Raw genomic sequence first — 18,640 nt, forward strand, 5'->3', positions numbered from 1 at the left:
AAATCATCTAAGTCAACATAGAACAAAACTTCCAAATTCTCACTGTTATGCCTTAGTCAAAAGTTCACCAGCAGTATTCTAAGACACTTATAGTTAGGGAAGTGCCACCAAAAACACAGAAGGGAAGTACCAAACTTGCACTTTCAGATCTACTGAGCTTCCTACAACTCCATTCTGTATTTTTGACTGAAGTAGTCTCACATTTTTACTACAAGAAACAATACATACTTTATACACCAAAACTGTATTTAGTTCTAACACACTACAACTGCTATCAGCTTATGCCTCCCATATCCCATTAATCCATTATTCCCTTGCTACTTCTGATATATGTCTATTCACTGTCTTCTCAGAATCACCCTTTCACAAAATAAAGCTGGATGAAAAATATGTGCATGCAAATACCACTTTCACACACTGCTATATGATTTGCACATGCAAATATGAGTACATTAATATACACCAAGAATTTTCACAAAGCAAATGCCTTGCATTTCTGAAGCTTCTGAATCCAAGTGCATATGGTAATTTCTTGAAGTGTTGCTGTGGCTTTATACTTTCTGTTTATTATTCTGGCCTATCATGACTCCGTACACAAAGATTTGCTGCTTTCTGGATGAATTCTTACTGCCTTTGAGATGATGTAAAGTGACGAAAAATACTATAGGTTCGTCTTGAAGCCCAGTCGGTTATTTACCTTGAGCTTACTGCCATCCAGCTGAAGGAGATGCTCCCCATTAATGTTCTGGGCACTGAATTCAGAAACATACTGTTCAAGGTTCAGGCTCATCAACCAGTGGGACACCTGCTGCACACTCCACTCGTGAACAGCACGACTCTGACACTGGCTGTGCTTTGGAGATTGTCCATCGTCAAGGATCTGTGACAAACATGTTCCACGTTATTATTAAAGGGTAACACAGATGAGTAACAACATTTTTCTGCACAAACCGCCAGCATCAGAGCACAGGTATCTGGACTATCTTTGCACTACAATAGTAACGATTTCACACTGCTATATTACATCTTTATCTAACCCAAGAATGAATCATAGAATCAAAATAAACTATAGAATCACAGAAGAAAAAGGAACTGGCATTCCTTTAAACCCAAGCAGGGACTGAAATGGCCAGGTGGCACAATTCAAACCATGTATGCTCCCATTCCCTCACAAGATTTTTTCCTTCAAATTAGCAGATTTCTAAAGAATGCAATGAATTGCACATTCCACTTCCTGGGCTCATTCACAGATCTTTATTATTTGCTTAAGCTTTTAAAAAAGTATTAGGGGAAAATAAAACCCTCAGAAAACCACTCTAGAGTTCAAAGTGATGATATCAAACAGCTAGCAAGACTGATACTGTCTATGGAAGAAGACTTACAAGATGACACAGAGGAGTGGTACGGAACACACAGGGATCCCACAGCCCTGGCCCTGCTATCACCACATTGTGCTGCTGTGGCTGAGAGCACAAACCCCACCAAAAAGAGCAAGTGTGGTGTCAACTGCTGGAGCAGACCCATGTCCCTGCTCTGCCACTTTATTCCACCCACGGCTGTGCCAGTGGGGCCTGAAACAAAAGCTATCCTGTCCTGGCTGTAGACAGCAAAGCAACTGCTACAGGCTTCAGCAGCTGTCTGCTGTTAGAACAGCTTTTACATTAGGTTAGATGATGCTGGCAGCTCTCTCAGCTTCTGGCTGTCCAATTGTCACAGCTGGACACTATCATTTTCTTTTGCTATTGCCAGCATGAGCTCAGCACAGCTGATGCCTGGTCTGGTAGATATGCTTTGACACAGACCCGCCTTCTGCTTGCAGCATACCACAAAAACTGCAGTTTGCTGTGGCCTTGAAAACTCAGCAACAATGAGAGGGCAACTCAAGACAAGGAAAGAGGAGCCAGTGACATCTGTGTGTTCTGTGCCAACAAGGGTGTTTGCCACAAAACACCACAAGACAAGAAATACAACTCTGCAAAAGAGACAGTGCGTTGGCACACGACGATCACGCGATTCACCACAACAGCACGCTAGTGTCTCACCTCATCATCAATCATATCCAGGCTCTGAGTGAGGGAGCAACAAAGAAACAGGAAAGAAAAGCATTATAGAAACAAAATACCAAACACATAACAGCATGTAAAAGTTCAGGCAACAGCAGCACCAAGGTTTGCAAACAGATATGGCTACTTAAAACCAACAAGAGTTCTTTAAAAAGAATTACTTCCAGAAGCAAAGAGGTTGTGTTGAAAGCTCACCACACACATGATTTGGCAGCTAAATTTGACACTTCATCAACTGGTGGGAACCTCTCTGATGGCTCCAATTTCCAAGAGCAAAAGCTCCTTAATTAGAGCAGAACCAACTGCAAGAACTGGGTTCCCTCCCCACCCTTCCAATTTTTCTTTAAATGCTGATGGGGCTGCCTGGGAAGCCAGAGTGGAGGAGCACTCACAGCAATGTGCTGTGGAAGGCTGAGGAGCAGCACTAGCCTCCTCCCTGCCCAGGGTGGCCGGGGAGGTTTCCAGGGCAGCTCTTGCTGAACATGCTGCCTCATGTGGAGGCAGCAATTTGGAACACAGCAGAGGATGGAGAAAACACATTCATTTTCATGGACCTGCTCAGGCTTGGTATTTTAGAAGTAATAAAGTAGAGAGCTGAACACGCAAAATGAAAGGATTTTCAAGCATTTAATTCAATACCACTCAGAACAGGACACTGCCACAATCAAATACATCAGGGGAATTAAACATGGTAAGATAATGAAACACATTATCAAGATAGTACCAACACTAAATAAAGTGCAAGTGATGACTTTGCTATTTTCAGTAATTTACAGCAGATGCAGACCTCTGTGCTATCTCCTTTTGTTTTAAAATTTTTGCCCTTAATTACCTGCAGTAAAAGCAACCTCAAAAGAATGGCTGGGTTTGTAGACTTGCAGTTTGGGAAATAAGAGTTGCATGGAACAACCCAAGTAAACCATGCAGGCAGTAATAAAAATCCTACCTATCATTAAAACAACAAAAAATTTATAAAAGGTATAGATACTTCAAGTTCTCCCCCTCTAGTAAAAAGAATTTGGCTCAAATCTCACATGAAAAATGTGAAGTTCTTATGAAGTGTTTGTAAAAGAACAAACACACAAGTTTCCTGACTCCACAGGATGTGCTGTCAGCTACTGTGAAATCATACAGCCTTACCCACAACTGAATTACAAAACTAGTATCTTAAGAAGAGTATTTTCAATAGATTATATTCAGCTCAAATATGTCACCAATTTACAGAGTTAGGAATGCCTTTTTACTTTCTCATTGCATGAAAAAACTCTGGTTTGGGGTAATTGATTTCAAATCCACTGTGCAAAGCAAGCACAAAGAATGCAAAGTGGATCAAGACATACACATTATAATCAATACACACACATTCAGGTACAGTAACACACAATTACTGCATGTACAGGTCATTCTACCAGGGTAAAAACTGGGTAGGTGAAGGTGCCTTACATCTCAACTACATTTACCAAACTGTACTGTATGTTTGGTATATCAAAACTGTCCCAGGCCTAGTTTAGTGTATTTATATGTATATCTCTATCTATGTCTTTAGGTATATACTTAATAAAAATGTACTGGCAGGTGTGAGGATATAGCATCTCTTAGGACACCAACTGCATTCCACTTCCCCACAACAGCACCACAGGGAATTATTTTAAGCTGTTATGATATGAACAAGAAAAATCTTAATTTAGAAACCAAGGTTAATTTCTGTCTCCAATCCTACTGCCTAAAACCTTTCCTTTATTATTTGAGTAATCAAGCAAGATTCCATAGGAAAAAGAAAACAACTTTTTCCCAAATGAAACAATTTCACCCGCATACCTCATCTGATGACAATGCTAAGGAGTGCGAGAAGCCTGGTGTTTTAGGTTCTGCTCCTAAACCACTCAAATCAGCTGAACTTGTGCTGCTGGGACTGAAATCATCATTGAATGTGAAATTCTGTGGAGAAAAAGAGGAGTAAGAATGAACAAATTATTGTTTAGATGCATCTAAAAGGGGAATTTGCTTTCTGTCTTCCATGTTGGCATAGCTCAGGAGTGATTTCAATCATTTCCCAAACCAATCACAATACACATAAGGAAGCCTAACATTTTATAGTGTTACTATTTACAGGATGCACAGTATTTTTACCACTCTCTACTTCATGAGACACCTTTGCCAGCTTAATGCCTCACAAATAACAAAGGTGTCTAAAAGCAATTTCCAGACTCTTAAGATGCTGGCTCTCATCCTGGAGCTAAATTACTGCTTCTGCAGATTAATCACTAGCATTTGCTGTCCTACAAATACTTAGGAGAAGCGTAGCACAGGCAGTAGCACAAAGAATAGGACAGAGAATTAATGAACAGACAGAAGTGAAAACTCTTATTGAAAGAGCAAGGAGAATATGCTGTGAATCCACCTCTGAGTCCCAAATAATCTCCTTGAAAAGTGGAAGGATCCTCCCTCTTTGCCTATGCCTTTAGAAAAAAAACCTGAAACTGAAAGTAAAAAATATCTTTGGATAGTGAATATTATTTACTGAACTAATAATCATAAAACAAACTTTGTTTTTTCTTAACAATGCAATGAGACACATCACATCTTACAGCAAATCATAGCAAAAGCAGGCACATATTTTTCAGGAATACAACAAAATTACCATTAGAATAAGACAAAAATTAACAAGTATTTCACACTAGAGGGAGAACAATGAAAAAAACCAAAATATACAAAAGATTAAGGACACCATGATAATCCATTTAACTTGAATACACACTTGACAATATAGAGACCTCTACTGTCTACTCTAACATCTAAATGGGTATTAAATCCAATTCATCTTTGACCTTCACTTTAGAGACTGAAACAAGAGAAACAACACAAAAAAGGTTATCCTTCTATCTGCCCCCCTCAAATACTTGACCTGTCTTTCCTGAAAATAGGAAGACTTCCAAAAACATCAAGTGTTGGTCCTCTTAGTTTTGCTGGAAATCCAACTAAATATTGGTATCATGCTGTGCTTTGAAAGCCTAAATAGCAGTACAGAAACTCTTAATGTAAGAGCCTGTGAACTTTACACAGAACATAAGAATATTTTTGTGATCATTTTTCTCTCACCTACGTTTAGAATTCCTGTTCTGTTTTTCCCAGCTCTTTATAGAGGAGAAGAAAATCTGAGCAGCTTCCTTAGCTGCTTCCTTAGCCCACACAGCGTTCTTAGGCCAGGAGTTCAACAGCTCTACCTCCTGTTGTGTGAAAAACATATTTTTCTAAGTACTCTGATTTTTCTTTCACCTCTATTTTCTGCAAGCTTTAGCTTTACAATGATTTTAATTTTCAAATTTAATTTTCTACAGCAAAACCACAAAATAGCCAAGGCCTGGTAATAATTAGGATAGTTCCCACAAACTCAGCCTAATACTGTCTAAAAGGGTGTGCTTTTTCCCCTGTTTGAAAACTATTTAAAAAAATATTTGCTTAAATACATAAATAGAATTTACAGGTCTAATTTTTTTTTCCATAAAAGAGAAGAGGTAAGCAAATAATTTCTGTTCAGAGATTTTACTGGTGGTCTTCTCTATCAATCTGATTTGGGCTGCTGTAAGCCTTGTGTTGCTCTCCCTGCCAGGTAACACAAGAACATATATGACCTTGCATAGCCAAGAGCACAGCAGAAGTAATGCATCACCAGCTTTTGGCATCAAAAAAGTATGAAATGCCTGTGGAAACTGCTATTATGAACATGCATTTGGTGATAGAAGACAGAGAAATGAGATTTCTAATTCATATTCCTATATGAAGTTGAGAACCATATCTGCTTCTTTTTACCAGAAAATATAAAAAATCAACTGCTGTAAGTCACAAGAAGTTACAGGCAAAGAAATATTTTCCAGAAGTGAAAACAAACATGAGAAAGCTAAGTGTAATACTATAAATAAGGGTTATTTAAGGAATTGTCATGCTGAAACATTCATGCACATAGAAAGGAATCACACAGAGATGTATTAAATTGCAATATTTCATATTTACAGTTCAAGCATCTTCATACAGAGAATTAAATCCAACATCCAGCATGCATGACAAACAGATTTCATTACTGGGGGAAAAAAGGCAGATGACAGCATACAGCATTTCTTCGCTTGCAAACACCTCATTTGAACATGGGTATTCCCACTACCAGTCCTGAAGAATGAAGAAAAGATCTATAACTGAATACACAAATCTAGCATTTGTTCAGTGGATCCAAATGCTAATTTCCACTGGCACCACTTGCTTTTGTTATGATACAGCACACTACAGTTAGTTTACTGGAGTAATGTACATCAAGACAGAGTAAAAAAGGTAGAACAGGGAATGTACAATGACAGAGATGTTCTGCTCGGATGGGCTGTTACCGTACAATGAACACCATGCACTGTTTATTGTAGTAGTCACATATTGGCCTGTTCTTTTCTCCAGAATCACAAAGCCAATTATGCCACTCAACACAGTGGGAATAAGGTAGTTTTTATTTTCTACCTTCGACCCTTTTTTAGCTGGGCTTAAATTTTCAGAGGAAGGTTCAGTTGAGCTGGTAGGCGACGGCAGGTTGCTGGAAGAATTGGATCCCTTGCCGCTCTCTCCATACCATGTGAATGGTACACAGTGTGGGAGAGAGGAGGATCGCTCTGCTAAAGATTTAGTGTTTGCTGGTTTCTGCAGCATCTCTCTGACAGTCCTGTTTAAGAGAAAGGAGCAGAAATATGCATTAGATTATAAAAGAAGGGGAAACAAAATGCCACAGAGGCAGTTAATTGTAAGGAGTGACATTCCCTGTAGCTGTGACTAAAGAACTGAGCGGCATGCAGCTGGTAGGGGCATGCCTGAAATATCTCCTTCAGCAAAAGAAAAAAAGCATGTTCTTTTGATTCTTTTTCTAACTCAAGCTTTCCTAAGACAACTTACACCCAGCAAATGGAGACAGATGCCAGCTGAAAATGCCTACACTCCCACTGTTCGGATGACAACCAGCTCCTGTCAAGAAGCCACACGTTGTGTTTGTGCATTTCTGAGCCCCAGTGGCATCGCAGCATGATTAAATCATTAGACTCAGCACTGACCCAAGTGGGCCCTGGTTCCCAGAGAAGATCTGGCTTGGATTTTGAGCACAGACAGAATGAGTCAGACGCATCTGTATCCACCTATGGAGAAGTTCCTTTGTTACAACAGCTAAATACCCGTGAAGTACTATTATCTTGCTTTTAAATTAATTAAATATTAAGTATATTGATGGAGAAAAATGAAAGAAACATCTATGGGACTTTATCAGATTCTCTCTTTGTAATAACAAAGATTGCAGAAATCAAGTCAAAGGTAATGTCTAAATTATGCCTATAACGTTATGCCTAAATTTTATTTCCTTATATATAAGGAATATATTTACAATATAGCATTAGTACAGTACGTAAATTAAAAAGAATTATGCAAAATATCTGCCTCCAAGAATTTATGCACGTGTCATAGAACCATATTATTTACATCAACATATATATTATACAGAGAATTAAAATCCCACTGCTCTTAGTAGCTATGTGTAAATGGGGTGTAGGTACATCTACCTCAACATCTACCTTCTCATCAGCTTCTAAATCATTATTAACACAATCACTAGACCACATATTTTGTGAGAGCTCTTTTCTGTATGGATGAAAGTGAGGCTGTCAAAGGACCCCCACCTATGGAAGTAGAAGGACAATCTGTTTAGCATTTAGCAACTAAATACTCCATTTAGCAACTAAAAGAAAGGTGGATGCATCTGACCCAGTCCTTTACTTCCCTCTCATTGTCTTATCTTGCTTGAACATATAAAGTAAACACAAATGTTGTTGCCCAAATCACGTAACTTCAGGCAGGGAAATATATGCTCCTTACTTAGATGGGGTATTTTTTCATATCTGTAGCATTAGTGGTAGTTTCAGAAAATAATGTGGGATTTTATTTACACATCCTACTTTCTGGAAATGGCAAAATAATGCATGCAACACTCATCTAACAACATGATTAATTCTACATCAATGAGTTGCTGTAATGGACATAATTGTAACAGGATGCTGTCTTTTCATAATTTTCCTTCTTTCAAAGAGTTTATACAGCTTTGACTTGTAGAGAGAACATCCTCACATTTCTTGTGAGACAAATGCTTTCGAGTTAGCAACAAAAGAAGTGGCAATGCCTGTTTAAAAAGTTATGCTGAAACAGTTACACTCCAATTAACAGAGATCAAGTAAGAATGACATGCTCACAAATTTCAACTTTGAAAGCAGTATTAAACTCTGCTTTTAGCAAATGTAATTGGGATACTGAACTGTATTAAAAAATACTAAAAAACAACACAAAGAACTGATTTTTCACATGGATTAATAAGCAACTGATCTCTACACTGAGATCTGCTCTCTCTAAGGAAGACACCTGTGAGATCTCACAAACATCTGCAACATCCTGTGTTGGCATAAGGGTCATTCAAGGTCTCACAAACCAGTACACATTCATTCCCCCACCCTATGGCTTGGTATCTAAATGCTGCATAATGTGTAACACCCTGCTAAGGGCAATAGCTGCCTCACAGCCACATGAAGTGCAGAGATTTGGTTTTAAGAAAGCTCTCCCTGTCACTAGGGAAAGCCAGCAGTGAGTGTCACTGACTCCGTGTCAGCTGTGAGCAGACGCACTGGGACAGGTTTTCTGACACTAGCAGAGAGGTGATGGCTGCTGCCTGAGATCACTGAAGATCCTGCCAGATATTTGCAGGATACAAATGTACAAATGTATGCTGAGACAGAACACTGCACTTCAGCACAGTTGCCTAAGGGAGTAAGAAAGGTTTCTTTTGCTTTTCTGATTTTATGGAGCTACACAATGTACTTGTCACTGGCTCTCCATATACCAGACTGTCAGTAGAACTGCACAAATCGCTACATACTGATTTTCCATCACAATGTTTTTTTTACTAGCATTCAAACTCTGCTTTCTCCCAACAGCTCTTTTATCATGTAGGTTTTTTGCACTGTTTTATGTGCAGAGTTTTTGAGTTGCTATGTTCTTTCTAGACTTTTGGAACATATTAAGTATGCTTAGCTCTCCTGACTTTATTTTGCCTTTCATACCTGGAACCAGATATCATGCTGTGATCTTGTCAGACTCATAGGTATGTAAGGAGAGGCCTTCACTAAAAATCTACACTAGCTTTTGCAGAGATTGCCTCCTGTCATTGTGAACATTCATTTATTTATTCAGAATTCTGATGCTGGTGATGTTGTGTCATCAGATCTCACAATTCCTTGCCTGAAAGTTGTTGATGCGACATGCAGTCAGCATTTCTCCTATTTTTCAATTCAAGATGTTTATCTTCAGAAAAAAAAACCTTCTGAAAGCATTCCTCATGTGGCTGCTGCAAAGCTGCAGTGAACAGCTGCTGCTCAACCTCACTTTAAAAAAAAAATACATGGAATTGTGTCAAGGTTTCTGGTTCATGGACATTATTAACTGACTGGGTGCATCTTGTAGGGCTGCTCTGACAATCAGTTTCTGCAAATCCTATTAGTGGCTGCAACAGCAGCAGCTGGATTTGATGATTCTTGCAAGTCACCGCCAGCTTGAGAAATTTCATGATTTTATGACATATTAAACCTTCAAGTATCTTTAGATTATATGTCAGTCTTTTGTGAGCCAAGAAATCTAGGTTTGTAAGCTCAGGTTATCTCAAATCTTAACACTTATTCATGAAGTCAGTGGGACTGTTAATATTCCATCTGCTAGGATGATTATGTTTTTCCAATGTTGCTGGCACACAATTTCTCACATCCCCTGTCTCACCCATACCTACTGCCACAGGCCACCCTCATGGCTTCTTTCTCCTTCCGCTTCTTGCCCTTGCTTGAACTCCTTCTCAAGGGAGCCCTATAAGAATATTAGAAAACATCAGGAGACATCTTAGAAATTTTACTTTCAATCCTTTTAATGAAGAAGAAAATGTATTTTAAATTAAAAAATGCTTACCCAAGATCTGCAAGTTTTCTCTTTAGTTTTTCTGTATGCCCTATAGTAGGGCTAGTTGTTCTTGCTGCCTGAGCACTTGTGGCACCATCTAGGATACATTTGTACATGGAAGAATGTACATTATTAATTTTAATTGGTACTTTCCATCCAGAATACTTTGTGTATCTTTTCATAATTAGATACCTATACATGAACATGTGTGTGGGTAGACAATTTAATTAGGGGAATTCTCATTTTAAGGAAAATGGTGTGAACAGGAATAAAAATAAATAACTTCAGAATTCACAAATACACAAAAATTTTAATTTAAGAAAACCAAAAGTTAATATTGATTGAGTTTTAATGACTATGCAATAAATTGAATAACAGAAAGTATTAATAGGCAAACATTCCAGTGAATCCATTTTTAAACTCAGCAGTAGTTTGCTTATGTTTATTTTTTACAGAATTCATTTGGTATGTATGCTTTACTTCCAAAATTACTCCTAAAATTCTTTTTTCAATTTTGGAACCCAGGGTACCTTTTATGATGGGCATGCTATGAAATAGTTAATCAGTTTAGCCCGAACATCTTTGTTAAACTGAACATGTAACCTAAAATCTAACCATTCTGAATTAAAAAGCAAACAACAACCCTCCCCAAAACCTGAATGTAGCTTAGTTAATAAATTTGCCTTGAGGCATTTATCAATTTTTGATCTCTTCTACCAATGCTATTAAATCCTAAAGAGGAAACAGGCTGCAGTATCTAAAAAGCCAAAACAATGAACCTGAGTCTGGCAAACATCCTGTGAAATCTATACAGAAAATAAAAGAATACACACTACTGTGTGTTCAAAAATTCAGAAACTGTGACTCTTAAATATAAAGAGTGTTCCCAAATACCCTAGAGGAAGCAAATAAAGGTCAGTCATTCATGTCACTTGTGGTTTGGTGGCTTTTGCAATGTGACCTCAGACATACACAACTTCAAACTGGATGCATTGCTGGGTTTGTGGATTTCTCCTAGTGTTGCTGACTTGAATTAAACCCTCAAAATTAACCCCAAGCATCATAGCACTATCACAGGACAGTCAACTATTTGTACAGAACTTTGTGTGTTGCTTTGTAGATATCTGCCCAAGTTTTCATTTGAGCAAACAATTTAATGTGCAATTAATTGGTTAAATCCTCTGAAAAGCAGGAAAATAAGCCTTTTGCAATACTCACACTAAAAGCCATACTATTTCCACTAATGCAAGTCCTTATGTTAAAAAAAATAAATTTTAAGAACAACTAACAAGCACCCTCATTCCAAAAAAGAAAACAAAAGAAAGTAATACGAAGAATGACAAAAGCAAGATGAAGTCTCTGAAGAAGAAATCCATTCCCCAAGGAGGCAGAGGAGAACTTCAGGCAATGCACACTCTGCATCAACCCTACACTGTGCACACTTCTTTCCTGTTTCCCCTTACAGTTTCTTTTTCACCTTTAATGTACACTTCTCATTTAACCACTGCCAAAATTGTTCCAATAATTAAAACTTGCCACATTTATTTTCACACTAGCTATTAACAGGCAACCAGGACAAATGGCTTTCAGGGGAAGGGGTAGTGGGTTTTTTTTGAGGAATTTCTTACTAAAGTTGAGAAATTATAAAGTACAGTGGTTTTATGCTGGGCAAAAAATTAAAGCATTTAGTAGATGGTTGTTTTGCTGCTGTAGTAGGAAAAAAAAAAGCCTGGAGAGTTTAGCTGGAATACACAGCAGCTACTTGGAACAGCAAATTACTGTTCAAGCTCTTATATCCCTATGGTCCCCCTCCCACACAGCTGGGGCCAGCCAGGACCCTTTAAATAATGATGACTTGCTGAGGAAAATATTTGGGCTGGCTATGGGACATAGGGGAGCATGGATAGTCTAGGTCCCAAAACCAGCTTCAGTAGCAGTGTGGATCTGAACCTACAGGGTCTTGGGTCTTGCATGCAGGAATTACTCAATGCTTGCCCATGAGAGAGACCAAGCACCAGAGGCACAGGTGGCCTGCCTGGGCAGGACGGGACTTTGGCCACTCTGGTTGGGTGCGTCTTCCCTGGCTCCTTGAAGTTCTTCAGTTCTTCCTTGAAGGTAAGGGAAAGCTGGTTTCTCAGAACAAATCACACAGAAGCTGTTTAATCCACCACCTCCAGCTGAGAGCTGCGGTAATGTGTGGCTGATGGATGTGGAAGACCCCAGACCTCAGGTCCCTGCCCACGGGCACGCAGCACTTGCAGCAGCCTCACGTCAGTGAGCACTGCCCACTGCTGTCATCTGGCAGCTGTATCAAAGGATGCTGCTGCTGCACAAATCAGGCAGAACTAAAGAAAGTCATCACATATACTTGAAAAAGCTGTGGTTCTCCAGCTCATCATTTTGCAATGAAACTAATCTCATACCACTTCAGCCCTACCCACAACACTGCAGGATCTTGTAGGAAAAAGACAAAAACACAAATGTGAGCTTGCTAATGCTCACTTCTGCTATTGAGAGACTAACTAATGGCTGTGTGTGTCCACAGAGGTGCTCTCTTTCCATCTCTAAAAAACCCCTCCTGAGCACATAAAACAAATGCAGTGTCTTTTTTAATTTTCTGAGCTGTACGAGTTTAACAGCCAAATTAACAGTAATTTAAAATAGCATTGCTGCAACACTTGTTGCCAAATAACTTGTTTCTTTTTTTAGTATGACTTACTAAATATGATTTTTTGTACTTGAAATTATATTGCTCTGGTTAATTCTAATATATTACTCAGCAGAACCTAGACACACCCAAAAGCATTGGTTGTTTACTTAACAGTCACAAAGAGGAAAGCATGACAGCAATATTTAGACAGAGATTGTTTTTCAAACCTAAAATGGAAAGTGTGACACAGTGGGTGGAATGCAATGCCCTATTCCTTGCACGACAAGGTTAGTTTCCACCAATTTTTTATCAAAGTATTTTTCATACATCAGTTGGAAGCACAGGATTTAGGATTTTCCCGACAAACCAATCACACGTTCAAGCTGAGTTTCTAAAGTCACAATCTTATGTTCACACCCTTATTTTTACTTGCAAAATACAAATATTGAATTTAACTTGGAATTCTTAACAATTTAACCTAGTTACAACTAGCAATTTCAGAACTCATGTAAAAATTCTTGCAGTATATTAACCTCTCCTAAATTCAGTAAAGTTTCATAATGCTGTCTTTTATGAACCTATGTGAAAGCCCAGTACAAAGATGAAGAAGAAACTGGGTTTAAATCAGTAGCAAGTCAGACACACAAACATAAATTTTCAATTAATTTCTCTTTTCAGTTAATTCAAGCAAGGCAAAGTCTCTTATAAGCCTTTCTAGACCTAGTCCTGCAGACCTCACTTATGAACAATTTTTTATTATGCATTTTAACTTATGTGACAGTTTCAGAATGCAAGGTGCATTGCTAAGAATGCTGAAGTGGTTTCAAATGTTAATTCTGACTTTCAAATGCACCTGAAAAGAACAGCTCAGTGTTCAGTGACATATTGGTAATTCTATAATGAACTGTCATCTGAGACATACACCTGAGCTACATATGATTGCACCCTGTTTTATCCACCTAAGAGGATAAAACAGAGTCAAGAGTCTGAATCAAATTAGTAACAAGGAGGCCAATCTCTCCAACAAATTACGTATTTTTTTTCTGTAAATGAAAAATCTCCACTAACCTCTCATTAAACCTAGACTTTGCTTCCTCTCAGCAATTAAAAGCCACAATCTGCTGTTCTTGCTTTACACTCCTTTCTGCACCCTCCAAAAAAATCATCTAGCAGTGCCAAAATCACATTATTTGAGAAAGTACACTGTGTTAAGCACGTTTCTAATATGGAGGTGACCCAAGGTCAAATAATGTTTTGGTTTTTTTTAAACACAATACAATGTTTTCTTAAGGGCATTTTCCCCATTTTTTTTCAGTGAGTTCCAAGAAAGCCTGAAAAAAAGAAAATAAGCAGTTCCCTATCCCATTTTAAACTTTGTCCTTCTCTTATACCATCATACAAGATCATTTTAAAGTTTCTGGCTTCCAGGTAGGCAAAAGAAATGACAAGATGATGACCTTCTAGTTGCTAAGGTACTACTGCACAACAAAAAGCAATAAAGTAGATAGCTGTTAAGTGAGCAAAATGATGCATCAATTTATTGTAAAAGAAACAGTAATACCTTTATCCTGTAAAATATTCCTGCCAGCTGGGTGATGCAAAGGAGATGCTTCAGAGCTGTGCCCAGATTTTGAAGGAGAGGAAAGTGGAGTGTCTCCCTGAGCATATGGGGAATGGACACCTCCTTTGTGGTGCTGTTCTTCTTCTTGGTTTTCAGTTAGGTTGTCAAGTGAGATTGCTGCACTGCTAGCCACGGGGGAGAGGGAGGAAGCACCAGAATCTGATGCTGGTGAGGATGCTCTCATGCATAAGGGCAGTGGTGATTTTGAAATGTGCATGGGACTACTGTAACTGTGTGATGGCTGTTGGTATAAGAGATTATAAAGCAGGTTATACCACTTAGTAAGCAAACAGAGCAAGATTTACTTTGAACATGCAATTCTTTTATTCATTATTTAGCTTTCTATTTGTACGAAATGCTGTAGCAGTTCAAGGCATTACCCTTTGATGTTGTTTATTGGTACAACACAGTGTTGTTATTGGTATCTGCTTTCAGATGAAGTCAGAATAGGACAAAACAATGAGCAAATATTGTATCAATTGTGATAACAAATTAACAAATAGAGAAATGCACAATTCAAGCTCCTTTCACCTCCTGCATAAATGAAAAGACCCACTCTGCGTTATAAAGCACATGTAAATCAAGAAGACCAGGATTCCAGTTAAAACACAACAGAACCAAAAAACCAGGTGTGCTGACTCAAAAGGAGACTGGACTTGCACATCACTCAAGTACATTCACAGCAGACCAGCCACAGAGGAATAAATACTGCCTGTGCTACAATGGAAGGATAAAGACAGAGGATGAACTGACCTACAGGGGCTATCTAGCACTCCCCAGGAAGCTGGAAAGAGAGGGTAGAGCCCTTCTCACCTTTCGCTCCAGGCTGTCCTCGCCATCAGTGGAACTGATGCTGTCATACAGCCGCGTTCTGGAAGGCCTCTGCCGCTTGTTCTTCACCGAGAGCTGAGCTCGAGTCTTCAGTGCCTTGGAGTCCAGCCTCTCTGTTTCTGGAACTGCTTCATTGAAATCTGTATGGAAATGTGATTTGAAACTGTTTAACGGAAGTATCTTTCCTTACTTTTTCCTAAGAAAAGGAATTGCACAAACAATTGCAAGCATATGCACTTCGCATAGAATCATGGAATAATTGAGGTTAGAAAATACACATTTTACTTGTACCTGTACCTTCATAACTCCTATAGTACCCCCAGAAAAAGTTATTTGCATACACAAGTTTATCTGTACAGATTCAGCAAGGGCAAGGGCATAGCAAAAAACCAACTGCAGATATTTAAGAATTCAATGAAGTATTCCCACTGTTACACAGATGACCACACAAACCCAGCTGTACCAGTAATCCACTCAGACTCCCTCAGAGGGAGTTACATGTGCTTGGCCTGCAGCGAGGTCTCCTCCACCAGGGCATAAACATCTTTGTGTGATACATGACAACTGAAGAAGTACTTAATATAAAAGAACAGAACAATGAAACCATCCTACTTGCCTGGCTTCAAAGACACCCAACTCCTGAATATCTCATGAGCAAAGTATACTGAACACTTCATATATGACTTGCATCTACAACTAAATCTAACATAGCTGTACTTGTCTGAGCTATCAACCATCCACTTAAATGAAATCTGAGTATTGCAGCAAATTTAACATTTTTCACAGCCGCAGTGACCAAGACTAAAAATATTTTAAAAGGTTCTTTTGTATTTTATACTAGAAAAAGAAGAGATTCTTACGGTTTAACGAATTTTTTTCAACCCTCACAGTAAAAACCAAACCATAATCCATTAGATAAATTTACTTGCCTATATACTGCATTCAGAATACACTAATTAATTAAAATCTGATCTTACAGATATTTTTGATTTTCTTCTATGTGTTAGAGTTAAATTTTACTTCACATGATAGTCCAGAATAATTAGCATTGTCTGACTTACAATGCTACTTCTGCCCTAAGTACTCCACAGGAAAACTACACATGGTTATAGCTTGAACTGCTTGCATTTGTTCTTTCAGGTGTACAGATTTCTATACATCCCTTTGTTTCACTGCTGAAATTATGCAAACGAGAAACACAGAACTGGAAATGGTATTTACAGAAGTGCTCATATGGACCTTCTTAAAGCAGAAGACCATCTGGGCCTGGAGCTTCCTACTTCTTGCACCCCATCCTGCCCTGCTTTGTTGCAGTGGAACTGGGCTGCTGTCAGATGGTCTCTGCCCCAGCCACACGTGCTGCCACCCCCAGTCCCAGCTCCCTCTTCTGCAGAGAGTAGCTGGCCCTCACAGCTCCCAGCACAAACCCACAACCTCACATGATGCTGTAGTAATCTCCCAACCCACTGGGGTGTCTGGAAAATCTCTCACATAAAAGTCATAACAGTTCTTATTTCACTCTCAGAGTCAATGTAATGAGACTTTCTTTCACCAGACGTTCAACCACTTGACTCCAATGTTCTTCCATCTGAACTATTTCAGTACCACTGTGAACCAGGGAAGAGCTCGCCTGTACTCCCACTGTTTTTCCATTAGACAGGCTGACAAAATTTAAAATCTCCTTCTGTAAACTGACACATCCCTGAGTATCCAAAGACACCCAGAAAGTAGAGACACAAAGTGGCTTGAACAGGAACTTGCACAGAGATGTCAAAGTCTGAGACTGTCAAAGTTGGCCTCAGCACTGAACTGTGCAGATTTCAAACCACTGACTCCTGCCAGTAAACAGCTTGATTGCCTACTGCAGACACAGCTCATCATCACTAAACCAGAAAGCTACAATGTACTGCTGGGCTCTCAGAATAAACCATGTATTTGTAAAGGAAATGCAATCCATAGTCTAGTATTCCTGGCAAAGCAAAGGAAGAATTATGTGGGCCATGGTAGTTTTTATTTTCTCTTTTTAACTTCCACTGATGTTACTGGCAGCCCCTGAAGCTCAGTGTGAGGTTATGTTACAGCCTGAGGAGTCTTGGCAGGATGCTGAACACGGCCAGAGCACTGTGCAGCGTCAGGAACAGTTACACTCAAATGTTTGCAACCATCAGGCTGCATCCACTGCTCCTTCCCAAGTCCCCAGCCATGCAAGAATGTAATAAACACCTCAGATCACACTGAAACAGAAACATACTTGATACCATTTTAATTAAAACATTGTATATTTACATACCCTAATTTTTTGATGGAAAACAGACCCGCAAACCTCTGGACAAAATTCTGGGATGTGGCTGTCCACATGCAGTCCTACCCCAGGAACCTAATGCAGAGGCTTGATCAAGAAGCATGTGTTATACTTGACGAACATAAGCCAGAAAAGAAACTGGAGCACTTGTGTGAATGTCACAAAGGCAGTGTGCCCAACCCACAGCACCCCAGGGACTCTACTCACCTCCAGCTGTCCATCATGGACAACTCCCCTGCCCCTCATAGCTCCTGTGCAAACACCCATGGGTTGAAGGCAAGTTCATTTCTTAAAAGGTTTAAACAAGCGTGATACAGAGACATAGGCTCTTTGCAGAGCAAGTGTCACTCACTACGTTAGAGTCTGCTACACACATCAGAAGCTGACACAGAACTTACTGGAAAATATATACGGAAGTCAAAGAGTGCTGCAACATATTTAAAGATATAATTATTTTTTAAAATGTTAAAACCACAAATGTAGCCTGGAATATAAAGCTAATTGCAGCTTCTGCTTTCAAAAAATCATTGCCAATTACCAATTTTTCCTAGCAAATAATTTGTGTTTGTATTCATGTGGTTAAACTTGGGCATTTAAATTCAGAGATCATCTAGTCTAACACTCAAAAAAATTAACACTGGTAACATTTCTCCAGGAGAACATTTTTGGAATGAAAAAAGGCAGCTCTTAGAAAATTTTCATGCAAATGCATTGATTAAAAACCATAATTTTGAAGCACTGACATGCAGATTTTTTATGCTGCACTAAGAACTTCCAACTTTTTAGAATGAATTTTAAAATTCCTTTTTTCTTTCTTTTACATGTAGAAATTCCCAGATTTTAGCTCTTAAGCCATAGACGTGTGTTGACATTGTTACAACAGTACATGTAAGCATCATTTTTCTGAGTCAAGTGAAGAAAACATAATTTCTTCTCCTGTAACACACTACTGAAAGGATTTGTGTTAACAGCACTGTTAAGTATTAAAAGTTTTATAACACTTAATGAGTGTCCATGGCAGAAATACAGACTTTCTTGTCATCCTGAGTGCTTTTCTGAACTTCAGAGATTTCATTAAAATTAACACTTGACAGAAAAAACAGGTCTGTGAAGATTTGTGGAAACCAACTGCACAAGGTCTGCATATCACTAATACTGCTTCAGCA

The 18,640-nt window shown here is 38.8% G+C and overlaps 1 protein-coding gene across 4 annotated transcripts in view; it reads right to left on the reverse strand.

Annotated features, from left to right (window-relative positions):
* The window catches only part of PPP1R9A (protein phosphatase 1 regulatory subunit 9A), a 129,000-nt gene that overhangs the window by 5,847 nt on the left and 104,513 nt on the right, over positions 1 to 18,640 (reverse strand). The window contains exons 11-18 of one of the 4 annotated variants that reach the window (XM_014312125.2): positions 15,155 to 15,312; positions 14,282 to 14,582; positions 10,080 to 10,167; positions 9,903 to 9,980; positions 6,564 to 6,762; positions 3,882 to 4,001; positions 2,043 to 2,066; positions 698 to 880 (exon numbers count right to left, since the gene is read on the reverse strand). In XM_014312125.2, the coding sequence (XP_014167600.1) occupies positions 698 to 880; positions 2,043 to 2,066; positions 3,882 to 4,001; positions 6,564 to 6,762; positions 9,903 to 9,980; positions 10,080 to 10,167; positions 14,282 to 14,582; positions 15,155 to 15,312 (1,151 nt within the window). The remainder of the gene's footprint in view (positions 1 to 697; positions 881 to 2,042; positions 2,067 to 3,881; positions 4,002 to 6,563; positions 6,763 to 9,902; positions 9,981 to 10,079; positions 10,168 to 14,281; positions 14,583 to 15,154; positions 15,313 to 18,640) is intronic. The other 3 variants (XM_014312126.2, XM_005418570.3, XM_005418571.2) reach the window with 3 other exon arrangements.

This window comes from Geospiza fortis, unplaced genomic scaffold (assembly GCF_000277835.1).
Source record: "Geospiza fortis unplaced genomic scaffold, GeoFor_1.0 scaffold138, whole genome shotgun sequence".
NCBI classification, from domain to species: Eukaryota; Metazoa; Chordata; class Aves; order Passeriformes; family Thraupidae; genus Geospiza; species Geospiza fortis.